At 36.3% G+C, this 18435-nt stretch overlaps 1 protein-coding gene across 2 annotated transcripts; it reads left to right on the forward strand.

Annotated features, from left to right (window-relative positions):
- The first annotated feature begins 4305 nt into the window (after positions 1 to 4305).
- LOC121313344 (RNA-binding protein 24-like) lies at positions 4306 to 14304 on the forward strand. Of its 2 annotated transcripts, XM_041245759.1 has the most exons (5): positions 4306 to 4714; positions 5746 to 5869; positions 6291 to 6345; positions 10566 to 10613; positions 11557 to 14304. In XM_041245759.1, exons 1-5 carry the CDS (start codon positions 4547 to 4549, stop codon positions 11900 to 11902), a joined length of 741 nt encoding a protein of 246 aa, XP_041101693.1. In that variant the 5' UTR covers positions 4306 to 4546; the 3' UTR covers positions 11903 to 14304. The 2 variants fall into 2 exon arrangements, with proteins under 2 accessions (XP_041101693.1, XP_041101694.1); XM_041245760.1 differs by lacking the exon at positions 10566 to 10613.
- Positions 14305 to 18435: the final 4131 nt, after the last annotated feature.

Raw genomic sequence — 18435 nt, forward strand, 5'->3', positions numbered from 1 at the left:
GTATTAGTACATACATGTAGCAGGCTGATTAATGTTAAAAAAAACCCAAAAAAACAGTTCCCTTGGTTTCATCACTCAGACACATTTAGAAACTCCTCATGGCTGAAGATGTGTGCAAATGCAAGACTTGGATAGGATGTCAAAGATATTTGAGCTACCGCACAACAGCATGTTGTGATTGTGAAATTGTTTTCCAAGGATAAAATACCACACCAAAGCCTATGAATGCATTTCAAATGAATTTCAAGATTGGAGAATAGCAGTTTAGCCGCCTGTGCACTTTACCTCATCCCTCTGATACCTGCTTTCCAGTGTCTAACTCTTTGAAACACAAACAAGCACACTACAATACTATTGAAAACACCTATGTAATGTCAATCTATTACCCTGCAGAACCCCAGCGGGACCATTGCCAGCAATGGTAGCATTGTGGATTTGAAACCAATATTGCACAGGGGTTCTGCCACGGTAACACACTGCTTCTTACTGCTGTGGCACCATTCTACCAACGGCTCACCGCTGTACTTAGTTTCCACATAATACCATTTCCCCTTTTTACAGGAACGTTGCATACTAGCAAAGGGCCTACATGTAAAACATATTTTATAAATAAGGATAAAAATAAGAAACTTTTATAGGGCATATGTTTACTCTGTAACTCTGTTATCTATCATCCTGATTCTACATACAGCAACAGGAGGTTATACATTGCTTCTGTTACACCAAAAAAACAGGTTTAAGGGATCAGCTGATAGCTAAAGAGCTTGCTGCAAAACTAAGTAACTTAGTGGAAAAGATGTATTCCAAATTAAAAAATCAAGTCTGCCCTGCCTAAAGTCAATATATTAATGTTGTTTTTCATGCAAATGTATTTTTTTCTAATATTAGTGACTGATCAGTTGATTTAAGGGTATACAGTACAACAGAGCTTACTAATAGCATCAGACATGCTGATGTGACATCAATAGTTTACAATACAGTACATGAACATTTTTGACAATAATTTGGCATGAAACAAACAGTACAGTATAAGCAGCTTCTAATGATGTTTTCATAGATTTCTTTAATTGTCTCTTACCTTTTTATTAGGTTTGAAATCATTCTTGCAATGACTCAAGTACTGTTCTGATGAGGTAGAACAGTTATCAATTTGACAAAGTTGACACTTTAATAATAAGTTTGGGAACATACTGTTTTGTATTTGTGGACTATATTTTAAAAGTTCTTAGAATGATTTATTGATGTTCTACAATGCCATTTACATGTTAATGGATTGCAGTCACAGCTGCACTCCCATCCACCTGAAACTGCACCCTTCACAATTACACAGTGTGCGATTAGTCACCTGCCATGTTCTGAAGTCCACAGTGACTTTTTACTATTTAACTAGTTGACTATTCTGTGCTACCATTGCTATTTTGTCTGTGATAAGGTGTTCTAAGATGCTGCCTAACTGTTTTAGTTGCCTGCCACTGTTACATAGGTTAGATAAGCCAAAAAAATGTATATTAGTAAGTGCCAGTAGTGGCTTTTGCACAACAGTGTATTGCCAGCAAAATAAATGTGACAGATACAGTATCTATGGCAGGCAACTAGAAGAGTAGCTTCTGTTGGTGAACACATTTATCACAAAGTAAAAGAACATATTTGTGTAATTGCAACAAGAAACAGACACGTAAGGTGAGGCACAGAGGTAAAGAGACAGCAAAAAAAAAAAAAAAAAGCAATTTACTCTTTATTATACATTACTGGATTTCTTAAATACCTCTACTAGGGATTACATGATTTAAGTCATTAAATCATTTCACCACTATTGAAGGAAATAAAGAAAATAAATGAATTGACTTTAGATGGCTTACAAATGAAAACATTTGATTAATCTGTGTAGCTGTTTTAGGTGTGTCAGTATTACATTGACACACCTAGTTAACATCTAGTTAAGGAGGCTGCAACTTGAGAGATGGAATACTATTGTTTCACTGTTTTGATATTATATATAAAACTATGTGCAGTAAAACTTTACTGTTTTACATCCAAATGAAATGTTACTGCAGTTAAACACTCTGTGTCAAGTATCCCTGGGCCCTGCCTACTTAATTGAAAAGAATCAGTACAGTGCAACATAATCAGCCTTCCTTTGTTGTGTGCAGCAATTTGATGACTGACTTCATTACACTTGTTCCTCTTTGACATGATAGGCATATGGTGCTTTATGAATAAATAAAGAGGCACATGATACAGTGCTGATCAAATTGCCTAATTCAGAAGTGTGTAGCATGTGGTAAGTTGGCATGTTGTCCGCTCCAGTTTTATTTGCACAACAGAAAGCTGTCTGAATAAAGACTGGGTGGTTGCGGATGTCAGTCCCCAGGGCTAGCCAGTTTAAAGGGATGTGTTCTCACATTTCCAGTGTGGAAGGTGGCTGTATATAAATGGTATCCTCTCTATAGAAATATAGTATAAATTATGTACAGGGCCCCATATCAAGTGAGCACCTATTATTACCTTAGTTCTGACTCACCTTTTGTTTGTGTGATTTGCTATTCCCTTTTAACAAAATGTAAGGTTTCTGATGCTGGGATACAACAAAGCTAAATGAAAGATAAAAAAAATCAACTACAACTGTATACAGAAATAAGAATGAGCATGACATGCCTTATTTATGACAGTGTACTTAATAATGTTAGTAAAATGTTGTTGCAATGATTATCCAGTAAGAGGAAGTAAAGCAGTTATGTGTTGCAACATACAAGGAATAGAGCTGATGAAGTCAAATAAACATAGTCCAGTTGATTAAAGAAAAATACTGATAGTAAAGTCTGATTAGCATACTATAGGCCTAAAATCAGGTTGTTTTTAACTGTGAGCTATGCAGCGCAGGTTATATAACAGTCTAATAATACTATTCTCAATTAAATCCAAACTATGATCATTCTAACCCTGGCATCCTGGCTTTTTCTGATAAATGTCTATTTTGCATCCATATTTAAAAAACAAAATATATAATTTAAATAACATTATATATATATATTATATATATATAATATAATATATATATATATATATAATATATATATATATATATATATATATATAGATATATCTGCAGTGGAACACAACGTTATATTTTGTATATATTTTAGGAGGGTGCCATTATCTATTCAGTGATTAGATGTTTAGTGTGTGTGGGGATAAAACTGAATACAAACGACTTGCCTCTAGTCATTCTAAAAGCAACTGTTTATTCTAATGTTATATAGGATATCTTCATCTACAGCACAGCCATGGTTTCAAATAGTGAAGGATCAATTCATGCAACTCTTGAAGACAACACACAATGAAAATGTCCATATTATAGCACTATGCCTCATTCCGCACAACAACAAACATGAACAGCACCAGCAACACACACACACAAACACATACACACACACACACACACACACACACACACACACACACACACACACACACACACACACACACACACACACATCACTATACAACTCATCATCTGACCAACATTTTTAATTTTCTGTATCATGCTAAAGTATCCACTCAGTTATAATTGCTCAAGTGCCTAACCTCTAAGCATGTATCTTTATGCAAAGCATCAGTGTTGATATCTATTTATTGCACAAATCTGCACACTACAGATGCAGGGATTCCTTGTTTAATCTGACAAAATGTCACTGTATCATTTTCCTTTTCAATGTTAAGGATTCCCACTAATTTTTAACGGGCTCTAAATCATTTTAAAAGTAAAAGCTTAATAAAATATAACAAAACATAATAAAATGTTACCTTAGCAACTCAACTAAGAAGTCATAACTGACACACAAGCCTAACAGGTGCATATTTAATTTACATTGTCTACAGTACTTTACTGCATTTCTGAGGCCTGGTGATGAGAAATCATTTGGAAATTTGGAACAAAATGTCTATACAAAAGTGGTCAGCACAAAGTGGTTTTAAATTCTAACTATTTTTAAAATGTGTGTCAAGTTGTCTTATGACCCGAAAGTAGCTCCCCATACAGCCGTTTAATACTTCACTGAATAGTGTGATGAAAAATAAAACCTACATGTCCTGTCTATAATTAAAAAGTTGCCATGAAGTGTTGCCAATGGGATCTTTATCAAAGCAAGCGGTGACCGACCAAACAAAGAACCAATCTCACGTCTGCCTGCAACAGCAGCTGCCGCCTGAAGTGTGCAGTGGGTGGAGTTGAATTTGAGTCGTAATCCCTCCTCCGTTCTAAACGGGGTGGAGTTTGTGTAGAGTGCATTTAGACGCATGGGTTTGTGAACTCGGTTGCAACAGAAACAAGCAGAAGGAGAACTGTGTTCACTTGTTTGTACAATACTTCCCACCCACCCCTGCAGTGTTGAAACTACATCTACCTCGAATTTCTTTAGCTGTGTTTGCAACTCTACGTTTTATTTATTTATTTTTTGGGGTGGTAATAATTAGAATTTAAGTTAAGTACAAAATTGCACTATTATTTTTTGTTCCGTCAGTTGCTTTGCACTAGTATTTGGTGAAGATGCACACTACCCAGAAGGATACCACCTACACGAAGATTTTTGTTGGGGGTCTGCCCTACCATACCACAGATTCGAGTCTCAGGAAATACTTCGAAGTGTTCGGTGAAATAGAAGAAGGTGTGGTGATTACTGACAGGCAGACTGGAAAATCCAGAGGTTATGGATTCGTAAGTATTTATAATTAATATCAGTAGCATTTTTTTACATGCGCTGGCTTATACAAAAAGAAAATAAAAAACTTATACAGTTTTTTTTATTATTATTATTATTATTATTTTTTATTTATTTTGTTTTACATTATCTACCACAGCATAAGCACGCAGCCTGTTACAAGTTCCAATGTTGTTCACGGAAGTTACACCAAAATAAACTGCATGGACTGAAATGCGAAAGCAGTGTCATTTTATCTGTCGAGGTCGCGAAATAAGAGTTTTCGACTATTTGAGGCTGTTAGAAACTATTAAAGAACAGCTCAGAGTAAAGCTAGACATATGTAGAAAACCCAAACAAACGCAGTGAATTGGTGGCTTTGTAAACCGCGACATGGTCAGGTTAGAAAGTACACAACCCTCTAATACACAGCAGCAAGAGCAGAAATGACAGGGCTGCCTTGGATGCGGAGCATGGAAACATATTTCGGTTGGAGTAAATACATACATAAATAACTGTGTTAAGGTCCTGACGCCCACCGAAATGTGGGTAGTGGTATGTCTAGTTATGTTATTACATAAACCGTTAATTTGAATAGTGCACAAATAAAAATAAATTAATAAATACAAAGAAACACCACCAGAAAGAAAGGCGGAGTCTGTAACAGGGTAAAGAGACGTTGTTTATCAGCATGCCAACGCAGTTGTCAACATTAGCTAAGTGCTGAGGGGCAGTACTTTTTGTCTTGTTTTTGCAACATGTCAGGGTACAAATGGGATATTGCTTGCAGAAATCTTATAAACAGATTTTTTTTTTCGTGGACTAAATATATGAATTTAAAAAGTGTACTTGAATTGCATTAAAAATAAGTAGATGTTGCTCTTTTCCTGACTAGGGAAACCAGAGTGTTGTGAGTTGACATACTGCAGTGACAAAAAAAAAAAAACCCTCCAACTTGCCGCTTTTTGATTCCACTGCCCTCAAACATTCCAATGTATATGTATTGCTCTGGCGAACTTGGTTCTAATAAAATGTTTGTATTTTTGAGGTCACCATGGCTGACAGGACAGCAGCAGAAAGGGCCTGTAAGGATCCCAATCCCATCATAGATGGCAGGAAAGCCAATGTAAACCTTGCGTACCTGGGAGCAAAGCCCAGAGTAATGCAACCAGGTGAGGACAAAAAAAAAAAAAAAAAATTCTTGCTGTTTGAGAACGTGGGGACTTAGACTTTTAGAGAGCAAGATTACACTACAATGACCCTGGGCTGACTCAGTGGTTTGCCTTGCAATAGCGTAATGTTTTTGAACAGGTGCATTAGCAATTAGTATAGAAATATTGTCATTTTTAGAGCAGGATTATAACTTCTGTTTGTGATTTCTGTAATTGCAACATATGTTAAACTTAGCAAGGTGAATGTTTTGAATTTATATTGGAGGCAAAAGTCAACTTGCATGTTTCAGTGACTAATCCTGTAAGTGGGAATGGGTTGGCTTGGGTATTGAACTGTCACATTGTTTACAAATGCCATTGCAATTAGTTCGTATAAGTGGTCTACTAAAATTTAATTGGGTTCTGGTACCTCTCATCATAGGTTTTGCCTTTGGGGTTCAGCAAATCCATCCTGCATTCATTCAGAGACCTTATGGGTATGTCATTATCCTTCTTGAAACTAAATACACTCAATGTACAGATGTATTAATAATATTATGTAGTTCTGTACAGTATATCATGTATTTCTGTCTGTGGATGCATATTACTGAACTATATTATTAACCCTTGGATATTTTCTATTTTCTTTCCAGATAACTTAATACTTTTTTTTTTCCCAATGTTGTATTTTGAGTTTAAAAGGCTAAAAAGAAACAAAAAGACATGTTATGATTGAGTCACGTTGTGTATTGTTACTGCCTAGCAGCCTGCTAAAAAATAAGAACCCAGTCACTGTGTCTCTGAAACCAGGTGTGTTGTATACAGACCACCACTGTGCCCCCCTCCCCCCCCCTTTTTTTATTTATTCATTTTTTTCAATCTTGACTCAATTTTATGTATTTCTTTCTGATCTGACAGGGTCGTTTACAGTTAAGATAACTGGTGTCATGAGAAGGATATGAGGTGGATAGTTCTCTTCTGAATTGAGCAGATCTTAAACTGTAACCAGTAGACTCAAACACACACAAACAAGCTAAAATGGTGATTAACGATGCATGTATGTTGTTTTTTTTGTTTTTTAAAATAGTCAATAGAGCTGTGTGTGCTTTTTTTTTTTACCGTAATGAAGTGGTGTTGATAGCTAAATTGTGTGCTTTTATTTAATGGAAAAAAGCTGTAGTGAGGATTTGGTGTTTTTCCTTTTGTTGAGGAGTGTTGACTTTGCCATGGGGAGCAAAGGGTCTTTTTTTATGCTTTCATGCTGTAGCCTGCGGTTTTCTTCTTCTTTTTTTGTTAACAAAATACATTTTTGTTGTAGTGAGTGCTGCGTTTGTGTGAAATTATGACAAAAATCAACTCATTGCTTGCATGTTGCGGTTTTCCTTTCCATTTTCTTTCTTTCTTTTTTTGTTGTTGGTTTTGGTTTGTTTCTTTCAATTAACTACATGCTTCCAGCTCTCTACCTCCTTAGAAGGGCTGTTTCCCTTCTCAAGCCTCACTGTATTCTTTAGTTTAAATAACTGCTAAAGTATGTTTCTTTAAATCCCTATATGGTACACTTTTAAGAACAATGCTGCAGTGAAGAGGTAGCTCTGTTGTTTGTCAGGCACTGGTTATGAGGTGTAAAACCACTAGGGTAGGCCAGCATTTCCAGCACCACAGCTGTGTTCAGTCTGACAGGGGTGTTTAGCCTCTACATATACAACCGTTTCTGTACCGAATACTGCAGTCAGTGGAGCCCTTTACTATCAATCAGTGAAACCCTGCAACAGAAAGAAATTCCTGATTTCCGGAGAAGCCATTGGGTTTTATTAAGAGTTAACTAGGGCTGCAACAAAGGGTACATTTTGACCTTCGAAGGTTTGGAACACATTACCGAAGGAAGGTTTGAACCTTCCATGGTACTCATTTGCATAATTTATTGGTGCAGTCACCATAGCTACTTATTTATATTTGATTGAAATCAAATATTTTGATTGATATTATTTTACAGGTAATCCATATAAATGGAATAAAACATTCACATGTAGTTTAAAAATATGTTATATAGAACAGCAATCATGTTTTTATAATTTAAATAAAAATGAAAATACGCAATGTTTATTTACACAGAATTGAGCCTGCTTGTGATTATATACAGTAAGCTTGCATTGCACCAACACCAACTGCTGTGGACAAAACTTTATTTAACAGTATCCGTACCAAGCAGGTTATCAGTGACATTTTACTACTGCTAAAAATATTAATAATACTAATATTAATAATATGAATTTACGCTTGTCAAGTGACCTCAGAGATTGGTTATGCCTCCATGATACGATTCGCTTGCACAGTTTGCATTCAACTTTTTTTTTTGGTCGTCTGGGGATTCAACAAAAAATCCCAAACAGCAGAGGGGTTTGGACACATTTCTTTAAATATAGCTTACATATTACACTCAGCGCTTTGCTGTCTAGATGAGGAATGAAGAAATTAAAGGTTTGGCTCTGGATAACACGAGCTGGAGGGGAGGGACGGACTGTGCAGAGTTTTCAAAATTAGAATTATTAGTGTTAGCATATATTTTGTATGTTTCAAACATATTCTACCATAGCACTTCTCTTACACTGTCTTGTACACTAGATATTCAGTACGTATTTTACTGAAGCAATACAGCCACTAAGGTACAAGCCCACTGCTTTAGATACCCTGCTGCATACACGGCAGCGGCGCTATGTAGAGGTGTACATAATGTATAACGATTTGGTAGCGGATTTTAATAACAACCTTTGTTTACATAGTATGCATTCTACAAATCAGAAGATCGAATTTTGCATGCAAGTGACATTTAATGTGCAAGTTATAGTATTCACACATTGTGAATCGGTTTCTGTTAACAGGGAGTAAAAAAATAAAATAAAAAAAAAGAAAACCATACACCGCGTGAACCCGTCTGACAAACCTTCGACGGTTTAAAACAATCTTTGAATCCCTAGCTAGCGAACGAACCTTCGGACACAGCCCTAGAGTTAACTAGTTCAAAACTGTGGTCTTGTTGTATTTGGCCTGGTGTTTCTTAAGCTCATACCCCTTAATGGAAGCAGTGCCACCACCGCCAAGCCAAACTGTCTCATTCTACTGACCAATTTGGCAACTGTTAAGTCTAGTTTTGGAACAGCATTCTGTAATCGAGGAAAGGGGGAAAATTGCAAATATTATTGAACAAGGCAGTCAGGAATAAATACTAATATATATATATATATATATATATATATATATATATATATATATATATATATATATATATATATATATATATATATATATATATATATATATAGAAAAAGCTGTTAAGGGGAAGAAAGGCTGTTAACACCCTATTCAGTTTTCAAAAATATATTTTTGCCCCTCACCTCAAGCTCCTTTGACAAAATGATAGACCCTAAAGACTGTCCACCTGTTCAGGCTAGCCTGGTCTGAATGGGTTTTACAGACTCTTCAGACAGTCAGGTTTGTATTCTGTGACTGTTGAAGTGTAAGTTACTTCAGTGCTGTTGCTCACTGTATTTTAGCATGGCATCTAACCAACAAGTTCACAGTATATAATATTATATAATATGCCATGATTAAAGAATACAGTAAACTTCAAGCAAACATGTTTAAACAGATATTCTGTGTTTAATACAAATCCAACTTGTATTCAGCTTTTTTTGGAAAGTTGATTTTGGACAAAAAACTTTTTTTGAAATGTACTAGAAAAAAAGCCACAGCCCACAGCTGTTCCAAAACAAAAGAACAACCAAAGAACAAGATGAGAACACATGAGGGGTTTAAAAGATGGCACAGAAAGGGTTAATAACTGACAGAATTCTGATACTTACAGAGAGTATCTTGTGGAGAGGAAGTTGTTCCCTTTGACCTTATACAGCCATTGGATGACACAGGAACAAAAATAGCCCCGCTGCAGCCCTTGCTGTCAATCAGTGGGTCAGCAAAGATTCCAGGGAGTGCACTGTGTGTTCCAGTGTGAGGCTGACACATAAGGTTTCACACCCAGACACCTGTTCATCAGGCTCACAGTGGTTGAACACAGTCTCTCTCTCTCTCTCTCTCTCTCTTTTTTTTTTTTTTTTACCACCACAAAGAGGGCAGGATAAATAGGGACACCTGCATCCATCCATCTTACTCATGTTTAGTGAATAATTTTATCAGTCCAGTCAGAGGATCGACAAACCCGATCTCAAATTCATTTATTTTTGTAAAATATAAAAACAATACTTTTCTGGTGCTGTTTCTCTCCGTCCTATTGAACTAGTTTTTGTTTCCCAGATACAAACACAACGTTTTTGTCGCCAAAAAAAAACAGTTTATTTCCAGTATCAAATCCAATTGTTTTACAAATGTTTAATCGTTGTGTAATATATCTCATTCCTGTAACATTATTTTTAAAACGGCACCAAAATTTTATATATATATATATATATATATATATATATATATATATATACACACACACACACACACGCACTTACAAACTTTTAAATGTGATGCAAGATGAAGATCATCTCAAATACCTACTGTACAATTAGTAATACAGTTAGAAGTGTACAGTTGCAATTCACAGATGTATGTGTTTGTTTTTAAGTTTCTTTGAATCTAGCGCGCTTTGACCTGTTAAACGTTGTGTTCTCCCTATTTGTCTACTGAGGTTTCTCTTTAACCCTCTTTTGCATATAAGCCGACAGACAAGCAATCCAGACACAGAGGGCCTGCAGTATAACCCTAGGTTTGACCGGAATGTCCTTGTGACCTTTTAGTGGGGTGTGATGCGCACATACTGAGATTCACTGCTGTGTTTTTAATAGCATTGTGTAGCTGTACAGGAGCCACTTTAAACAAACACGAGTGAGAGCTGCACTGGAGTTTTTTTGTTGTTTTTTTTTTTATTTTTAAAGAGTGATTCTGCTGTGTTTATGACACTTGTGGACTTTGTTTTGAATCATTTTGAAGCCTGCCTTTTTTTTTTTTTTTAAATAAGGGTGACTGGGGTTGTTGAGATTTGATTATATAATTGAGTGCTGAGTCTGCATAGCAAACTGAATAGGGTTGCCATTATAGACTTAGAATAACTTGCGAAAAACTGTACAGTATCAATGATGGTTCAAAATCTATTTTTGTGTTTGCAGTCAGTGGCATTATTATTTGTTTATGCCCATACGGAATAGGTACTGTTTTTTTTTTAAAACAATATATATGTTTCTAATTAAGAGGAACTATGCTTTTTATGAGAGTCCAATTCCCAAAAGCTTTTTTTTTTTTTTTTTTTTTTTTTTTTTTTTTTTTTTTGAGAGACTTCATAACAGTGCTGAGGACAGCAAGAGTCATTTCTGAAAAGTGCCTGTCTTTCAAAATGGCTAATGCCATTTAGACAATGCTCTTTCATCCCTCAATTGTAGTGCAGCATGCAATGCAACATTAAAAAAACTAATGGATGCAGCCCACTTTTATTTATTTATTTATTTATTTACAAGGTAAAATATGAAGATGCAATGTCCAGTTGTTTTACTATTTCATAGTCCTCTATTGTGGCAACCCTATGTCCCTAATAACAACTAGATGGAGTTTTCTTGGTGTTTTTTGTATTGTATTGTATGGAGCATTTGAAACATTTCGCTGTTTTGTATTTCTATTTTTTCCTCGCTGCTAACACGTGTTGTTCTGTCCCACAGGATCCCAGCTCACTATGTCTATCCTCAGGCATTTATGCAGCAGGGAGTCATGATCCCACATGTGCAGCAAACTGCAGCCACAGCAGCAGCCACCTCTCCGTACATCGACTACACCGGAGCCGCATATGCACAGTATTCCGCAGCTGCCACTGCTGCAGCCGCCGCAGCTTATGAACAATACCCCTATGCAGCTTCCCCGGCCGCAGCTGGTTATCTCACTGCTGCTGGTTACGGCTATGCGGTCCAGCAGCCTCTTGCTGCCGCGGCCCCTGGCTCGGCTGCAGCAGCGGCCGCAGCCTTCGGCCAGTACCAGCCTCAGCAGCTTCAGACAGACCGCATGCAATAACAACAGAGCAATGGATGAGAAAGGAAAACAGTAATAATGATACAGACTTACAAATATTATATTTCATGGCCTTACAACTTGGGAGTGATGATAAACCAAAACTGTATGAAATAACAGCTGATTATTATTTTTGTTAATAATAATCTAGAATTGTTATGACTGTTAGAGATCTCACCATGTTATAAATGCATTCAGAATGAGACTAGAGACCCTGTATCTAAAAAAAAAAAAAAAAAAAAAAAAAAAGTACAGTCTGCACAAGTGCATCTACTTTTTCTGGTTATCCGGGAAATACAGTATTTTCCAGCACTCTGTTTTCAAAAGTGCAAATCAGGGAATGATAGAAGTAAGCAAAAAAAAAATAATAAAAAATGTAGCTCATATCATGTATAAGAACTACCTTTCAACTTCCAAATGCTGAATCTCCTTTCTGACTGTCACTTTGACTTATGCAAAATTATTATTATTATTATTATTATTATTATTATTATTATTATTATTATTATTATTATTTTCTTCTTTTAGGAAAAACAAGATTTATTTTACGGGCATCGAACAATTTAAGGCACACAGCCATTCAATTTTTTTTTTTTTTTTTTTTTTTTTTTTTTTTTTTTAAATGGACAGTCACCAAAGTTATTTTCTTTCCTCATCTCTGCATGAGTGGAAGTCTGGAGCTGGTGATGTGGAATAAATGGGTGCAACAGCTGTCCGGACAATCAGTAGCACAGACAGCTCTGGAAAGAACTCATCACTTGTGCTTGTTTGATGAGCTGTCACATTTTAATCCCTCTCCCCGTCCTTTTGGGAAACTTTAACTGCTGGTGTCGGCTGTTCTAATTCTGAAATAGGATCAGCCCTTGATGACATCAGACCTTTCTTTCTATTTATTGCACCTGCCATTGGCTCTGAATGAAATACAGGGGAAAAAATGTGAAACTTAACCCTTTCAAACCTGCTATTTTGGTCAACATGAATAGCAGACACCTTTTGCATGTTTTGTATATTTTCTTTAATGGTTGGCACAACAACGCAATTGAAATGAATTTCTACCTGCCAATATGAAATATCTTATGCAAATTGTTCTTTGTTCGAAAAAACAACACTGTAGTTTTAAGGGGTTAAATATTAGTATGTGTTTCTTACTGTGCCTTATAATATTTGTAATGCTATTTAAGAAAAAGAAAATATTTATTTTGAAAGTTTGACTGTTGCGCACTAAAGAAGGGAACTTTAGATGCAGTATTGTGAAAATTAATATTATGTATTCATCTCATGGCATATAAGTTATTAAGTAGATTTTAGTTCTAGAATATTAATTCACATATTCAACCAAAAATGTTGTCTAGGGTTTATTTAAGATACAATACAAATCTATATGTGCACTGTACATGATATATTTTAGAAAATGACATTTAAATATTTACTAATGCCTTTTCTACGAAATATATTTTAAATGCAGGCCAGTTACATAGAAAATGTATCTTTGCTCCTTAGAAATGTTAAGCTATGATAATTACATTTGCTAGGAAGGAAAAAAAAAGGCAAAAGCTGCTTATATATTAGAATGTATTGTCCTGTAAAGCTTCAATACTTGTGCTTTTTATTGTCGAGATCTTCATCACTTGGATTATTTTACGCTGTTGGGAATTTTTATACTTGAACGATTTCTTACAAGGGAAAACATGACAAAAAAGGAGCTTTTTAAGAAAACTTTTCAACGTCACTGGATTAAATAAAGTATTAGGGAAAAGCTAGTATTATATACAATTTAAATGCAACAGTCATGCTGGTATTACAATTATGATTTCAGATCTTCTGTACTATTTACACTTAAATAAAAAACCCAAATATTGTTGTATTTATTCAGAAAAAAATTACAGTCTGTATGTGACATAAATAACAGCTATGTCATTGAAATGCATGCAATGTGAAAAAATACAATACTGCATTTAAACACTGAACAGGACACTGAACCCCAGCATCCAAAGAAAAACTATCATTTGTTTTCTGTACAAGGTCAACAACTGTATGCCCTTAAACCATATGAATTGGACCCAGACAAATGTTTGGACTGCACTTGCAAAATAACTTGCCAGTCAGAGTAAAATTGCCCTTATCTAAAACTGGATGTGCTATTTCTTTCATGGCATCTGGGATGGTTCCTCGCTGGCTGGTACTGCTGTTTCATTTCATATAATGTAAGCGTTTGATCTGATGTTCAGTGCAAGAGAGTTGGTTCAACGCAGGCTGTTATCAGCTATGTATATACCTATATAATACAGTCTGCATTACTATCAAAGTCATTTTGGTAGTTGAAAATCTGACTCTTGCATCCTACATACAGTCCTAATGGTGATTTACTTCCCTTCTTTTTAGAATAAAATCTCTGAAAGCGTTCAGACTTCTGGAATTCTTGCCCCCTACATAAAAAAGAACAGATAATGGGGAAAAAACCAGCTGATATGTGTTTATATTTTATATATATATATATATATATATATATATATATATATATATACACACACACACACACACACACACTGAGTGTACAAAACATTAGGAACACCTGCTCTTTCCATGAAATAGACTGACAAGGTGAATCCAGGTGAAAGCTATGATCTCTTATTGATATAACCTGTTAAATCATCTTCAATCAGTGTAGATGAAGGGGAGACAGGTTAAAGAAGGATTTTTAAGCCTTGACACAATTGAAACATGGATTGTGTATGTGTGCCATTCAGAGGGTAAATGGGCAAGACAAAAGATTTAAGTGTGTTTGATCGGGGTGTGGTAGTAGATGCCAGGTGCATTGGTTTGAGTGTGTCAAGAACTGCAATGCTGCTGTGTTTTTCACTCAGCAGTTTTCCGTGTGTATCAAGGATGGTCCACCACCCAAAGGACATCCAGCTAACGGTAGGCCAGTTGTCGAAAACGGCTCATTGATGAAAGTCCAAAGGAGGCTGACACGAATTGTGCAGAGCAACAGACAGGCTACAGTTAGTCAACTGACAGTCCAGTATAACATTGGTGCTGAAAGACCCATAAAGAATGCACAACTCATCGTAGCTTGACACTAATGAGGTATAGCAGCTGACAACCTAACAGAGTTCCACTTCTTTCAGCAACACACAAGAAACTGCAGTTGCAGTGGGCTAAGGAGCGAAAACATTGGATACTGGAGGATTGGCCAAAAACATTGCCTGGTCTGATGAATCCCGGTTCCTGCTGTTTCATGCTGATGGGAGGACTAGGGTGTGGAGAAAACCATATGAATACATGCATACATCATGCCGCTTGTCAACTTTGCAAGCTGGTGGTGGTGATGTGATGGTGTGGGGTGTTTTCATGGCACCCATTGGGCCCCTTGATACGTTTGAATGCCACAGGATATCTGAATATCATTGCCAATCAGGTGCATCCCTTCATGGCAACAGTGTATCCATCTGCTAATGGCTTTTTTCAGCAGGATATTGCCTTATGCCACAAGGCGAGGATTGTCCAGGAATGGTTCCATGAACATGACAGTGAATTCAGCTTACTGCAGTGGCCTGCCCAGTCACCAGATCTCAATCCAATTGAGCATCTGTGGGATGGGAAGGAACAAGCTATTTGGAGTAGAGATCCACTACCAGCCAACTTAACACAACTGTGGGAAGCATCCCTGTGGAATGCTTTCAACATCTTGTACCGTCCATGCCCCGACGAATTGAGGCTGTTCTGAAGGCAAACGGGGGTGCAACTCAGTATTAGGAAGGTTTTCCTAATGTTTTGTACACTTAGTGTATATATGCACACACAAATTAAACCTGTAAAATATATGGATCATTCAATATTATTTTGTTTAAAAAAAAAGGAAACCAAAGCAAGACAAATTAATGTATGTACATTTAAATGACCTCATCATATTAATTGTAAATTTCAGTTTTTGCATATACATAATTGTACTGCATTATTTGTGTATGTTTTTTATGCTTTACTCACATATGATGACATTAAATCTTAGCTTTCCTGTAACTGTCATTTGTTCTGGATTAATAAACTAATACTGCACTATACATTTTAATTTCCTACCAAAAACATCAAGTTAAAAAATAAATAAATAAAAAATATTGTTCCTTGACGGTATCTGCATAGCCAATTTATATCTAAGTGACAGCTAGCAAGCAGAGTCTTTCGCCAGTGGCACGAAATGATCTTTTTGACTTCTGAACTCTAGTTCGAGCCTAAGACAGGATTAGATCCAATTTAACAGACATATCCTGTAGCTGTTATCACTAGCAGTAAACACATTTGTTGTGAGGTTGAAATCAGCAATCCTTACTTTCTTAAGACAGACAGATTGTGTGCATGAAAGGCAATCAGAAAGGAAGTTAAGCATGAAGGAACGTGCTTTAAATGTACTATTAGAAATGATTTCCTTCATTTGTCTTGATGGAGAAATTATATTTTGTTTTAAGGCTGTTTAGGTCTGCAGGTAGAAGTCGTCACTCACTGCCACCAAAGATTACCTTTCAAGCATGTTTCGTCTTGCAATTGTCAGCGCGTAAAACACGCAACCCTCAAAACGGTTTTGTGGCTAGCATTTAAACAGACATTTGTAATCTATTGTTGTTTAGGGTGAGGAAAGGAGGACTGGCATGTGAAGTTCATGAAGATTCTAGATATTACAGTACTGTTGTCCTAAAATCCTCACAGGTCAATTTATTTACTTTTTTCTTTACACAATGCTGGCAAATTGTGCAAAAATGTATATAAAACAAAAAAAAACCCTGAAATCTCATAATAGACAAACCGTACTGCTCTAAAAATATCTTTGATATCTCAGTGTCAATTTCTGTATGAACACAATGAGTTAAGAGTGGAGGAGTCAGCCAGTAGGTCAACGCTCAACATATAAGGTTCAGCAACTTTGTGAGTCCATTGGTCTTTCCATTCAGAGCGCTTGTATGGATTCACATTGCTAATAGCTATTTGAAGTGGAATTCACAGGCTGCAAGGGGTAAATTTGAAGGTCAAATGTCAAATGAATACTGGAAAAAAAAATGGTGTGAATGATAAATACATTATATTATATTAAATGGACCAATTCACCCCATTCACAATTAAGCAGTCAGTCATTCCACAGCTGAATAAATAAAATGAACAGTATCAATTCATAGCAGTTCTCCATAGCTTAATGCAAGCCCTCCTTTCTTGAATCCCTTGTATATAATCTAATAAATATTACATCTATTATGTACTAAAATATGATTTTATGGCTGAATGCAGTCAACAGCGTAAATGGGGTTACAGCAGTCCCTTGCTAAACTGGTCATGTCTGGAGACAGATAGGGCCTCCAAACTAATGAGTTGTCCATTTTAAAAATGCCAGTACATAAATAGAAATCACGCACGCACATATTTACAGTGCTTCATTTATTTAAAATGTATAAATCATTACACTGAAATAGCATTAATTTGTTCTCTTTACACGTTACATTATGTAACAATTCATCCCCTTGACGATTGGTCCCCATGATAATTGGCCGTTGTGACAATTTGTCTCTGTTGCTAGGTGGACATATTTTAAGAGTCATAATACAAGAATAATTATTGTATACTTTTAAGCTGGTGGAATGTATACAAATATAAAAATTCATAATCATTAATTTGCGCGAACTGGTGTTGACACTGTCGTTAGTGGTTATGGTCGGATGGAGGTCAAGAATGGCTTGGGCAATTGCATTTTAGTCTGTAAATTGGGGGAGAAAATGTCTAATTCCTTTTAGTCACAATGACATTGGCGATCCATTAGCCTGCAGAATAATGTAACAAGACAGTCCCTTTGGGTACGAAAAGCTCAAGCCAGTGTTTATCGAATGAATAAGAATAGGGAATGGGAACTAGAAACTAGGGGCAAATAAAAGACAAAGGCAGCTACTGAACAGTGATTCATAAACGCCCAACGGCTCCCTCCCAGCAGGCACTCTCAGATGCAGACAACAGCAATAGACACATGAGACACAAACTGCAGCCTCTGCTTGGACCTCCTCTGTCCCCATCCCCACATTCTTACCACTTACACTTCCCAAAAAACAAGCCAGATAACCCCCACAATCATACTCCACACTCGTGCTCTTAACACCTAGACATTCAGCATTTGCTGCAGGGTTAAGAGCCCCCACCTGGACATAACTGATATCTCTCACTCTAACAATCAACAGCACCCTCAACACAACAGGTTCCCCTGCCAAAATTATGGGCAAAGCTAAGTCTTGGATGGTCCCCACCACTACTGTCTCATTTTATCTTGGTGAAAGCATGAAGCAGATAACAGCTACTCTCATGTAATAAAAATCAGGAAGATCAGGAATAAATCCAGTGGCTGCTGTGAATAGTGTCGCTGGTGATGATGGAAAGACCGCATCCCAAACTTTTCTTATGTTCTTTTTATGTTTGTGAGTACTGTAGCCAGTATTTAATTTGTGTCGGTATCTGAATGTCCTCCCATGTTTTCTTTCTACCTCCTCAAGACAGTGATGGGTCACAGC

The sequence above is a fragment of the Polyodon spathula genome, chromosome 3, assembly GCF_017654505.1.
Source record: "Polyodon spathula isolate WHYD16114869_AA chromosome 3, ASM1765450v1, whole genome shotgun sequence".
NCBI lineage: Eukaryota > Metazoa > Chordata > Actinopteri > Acipenseriformes > Polyodontidae > Polyodon > Polyodon spathula.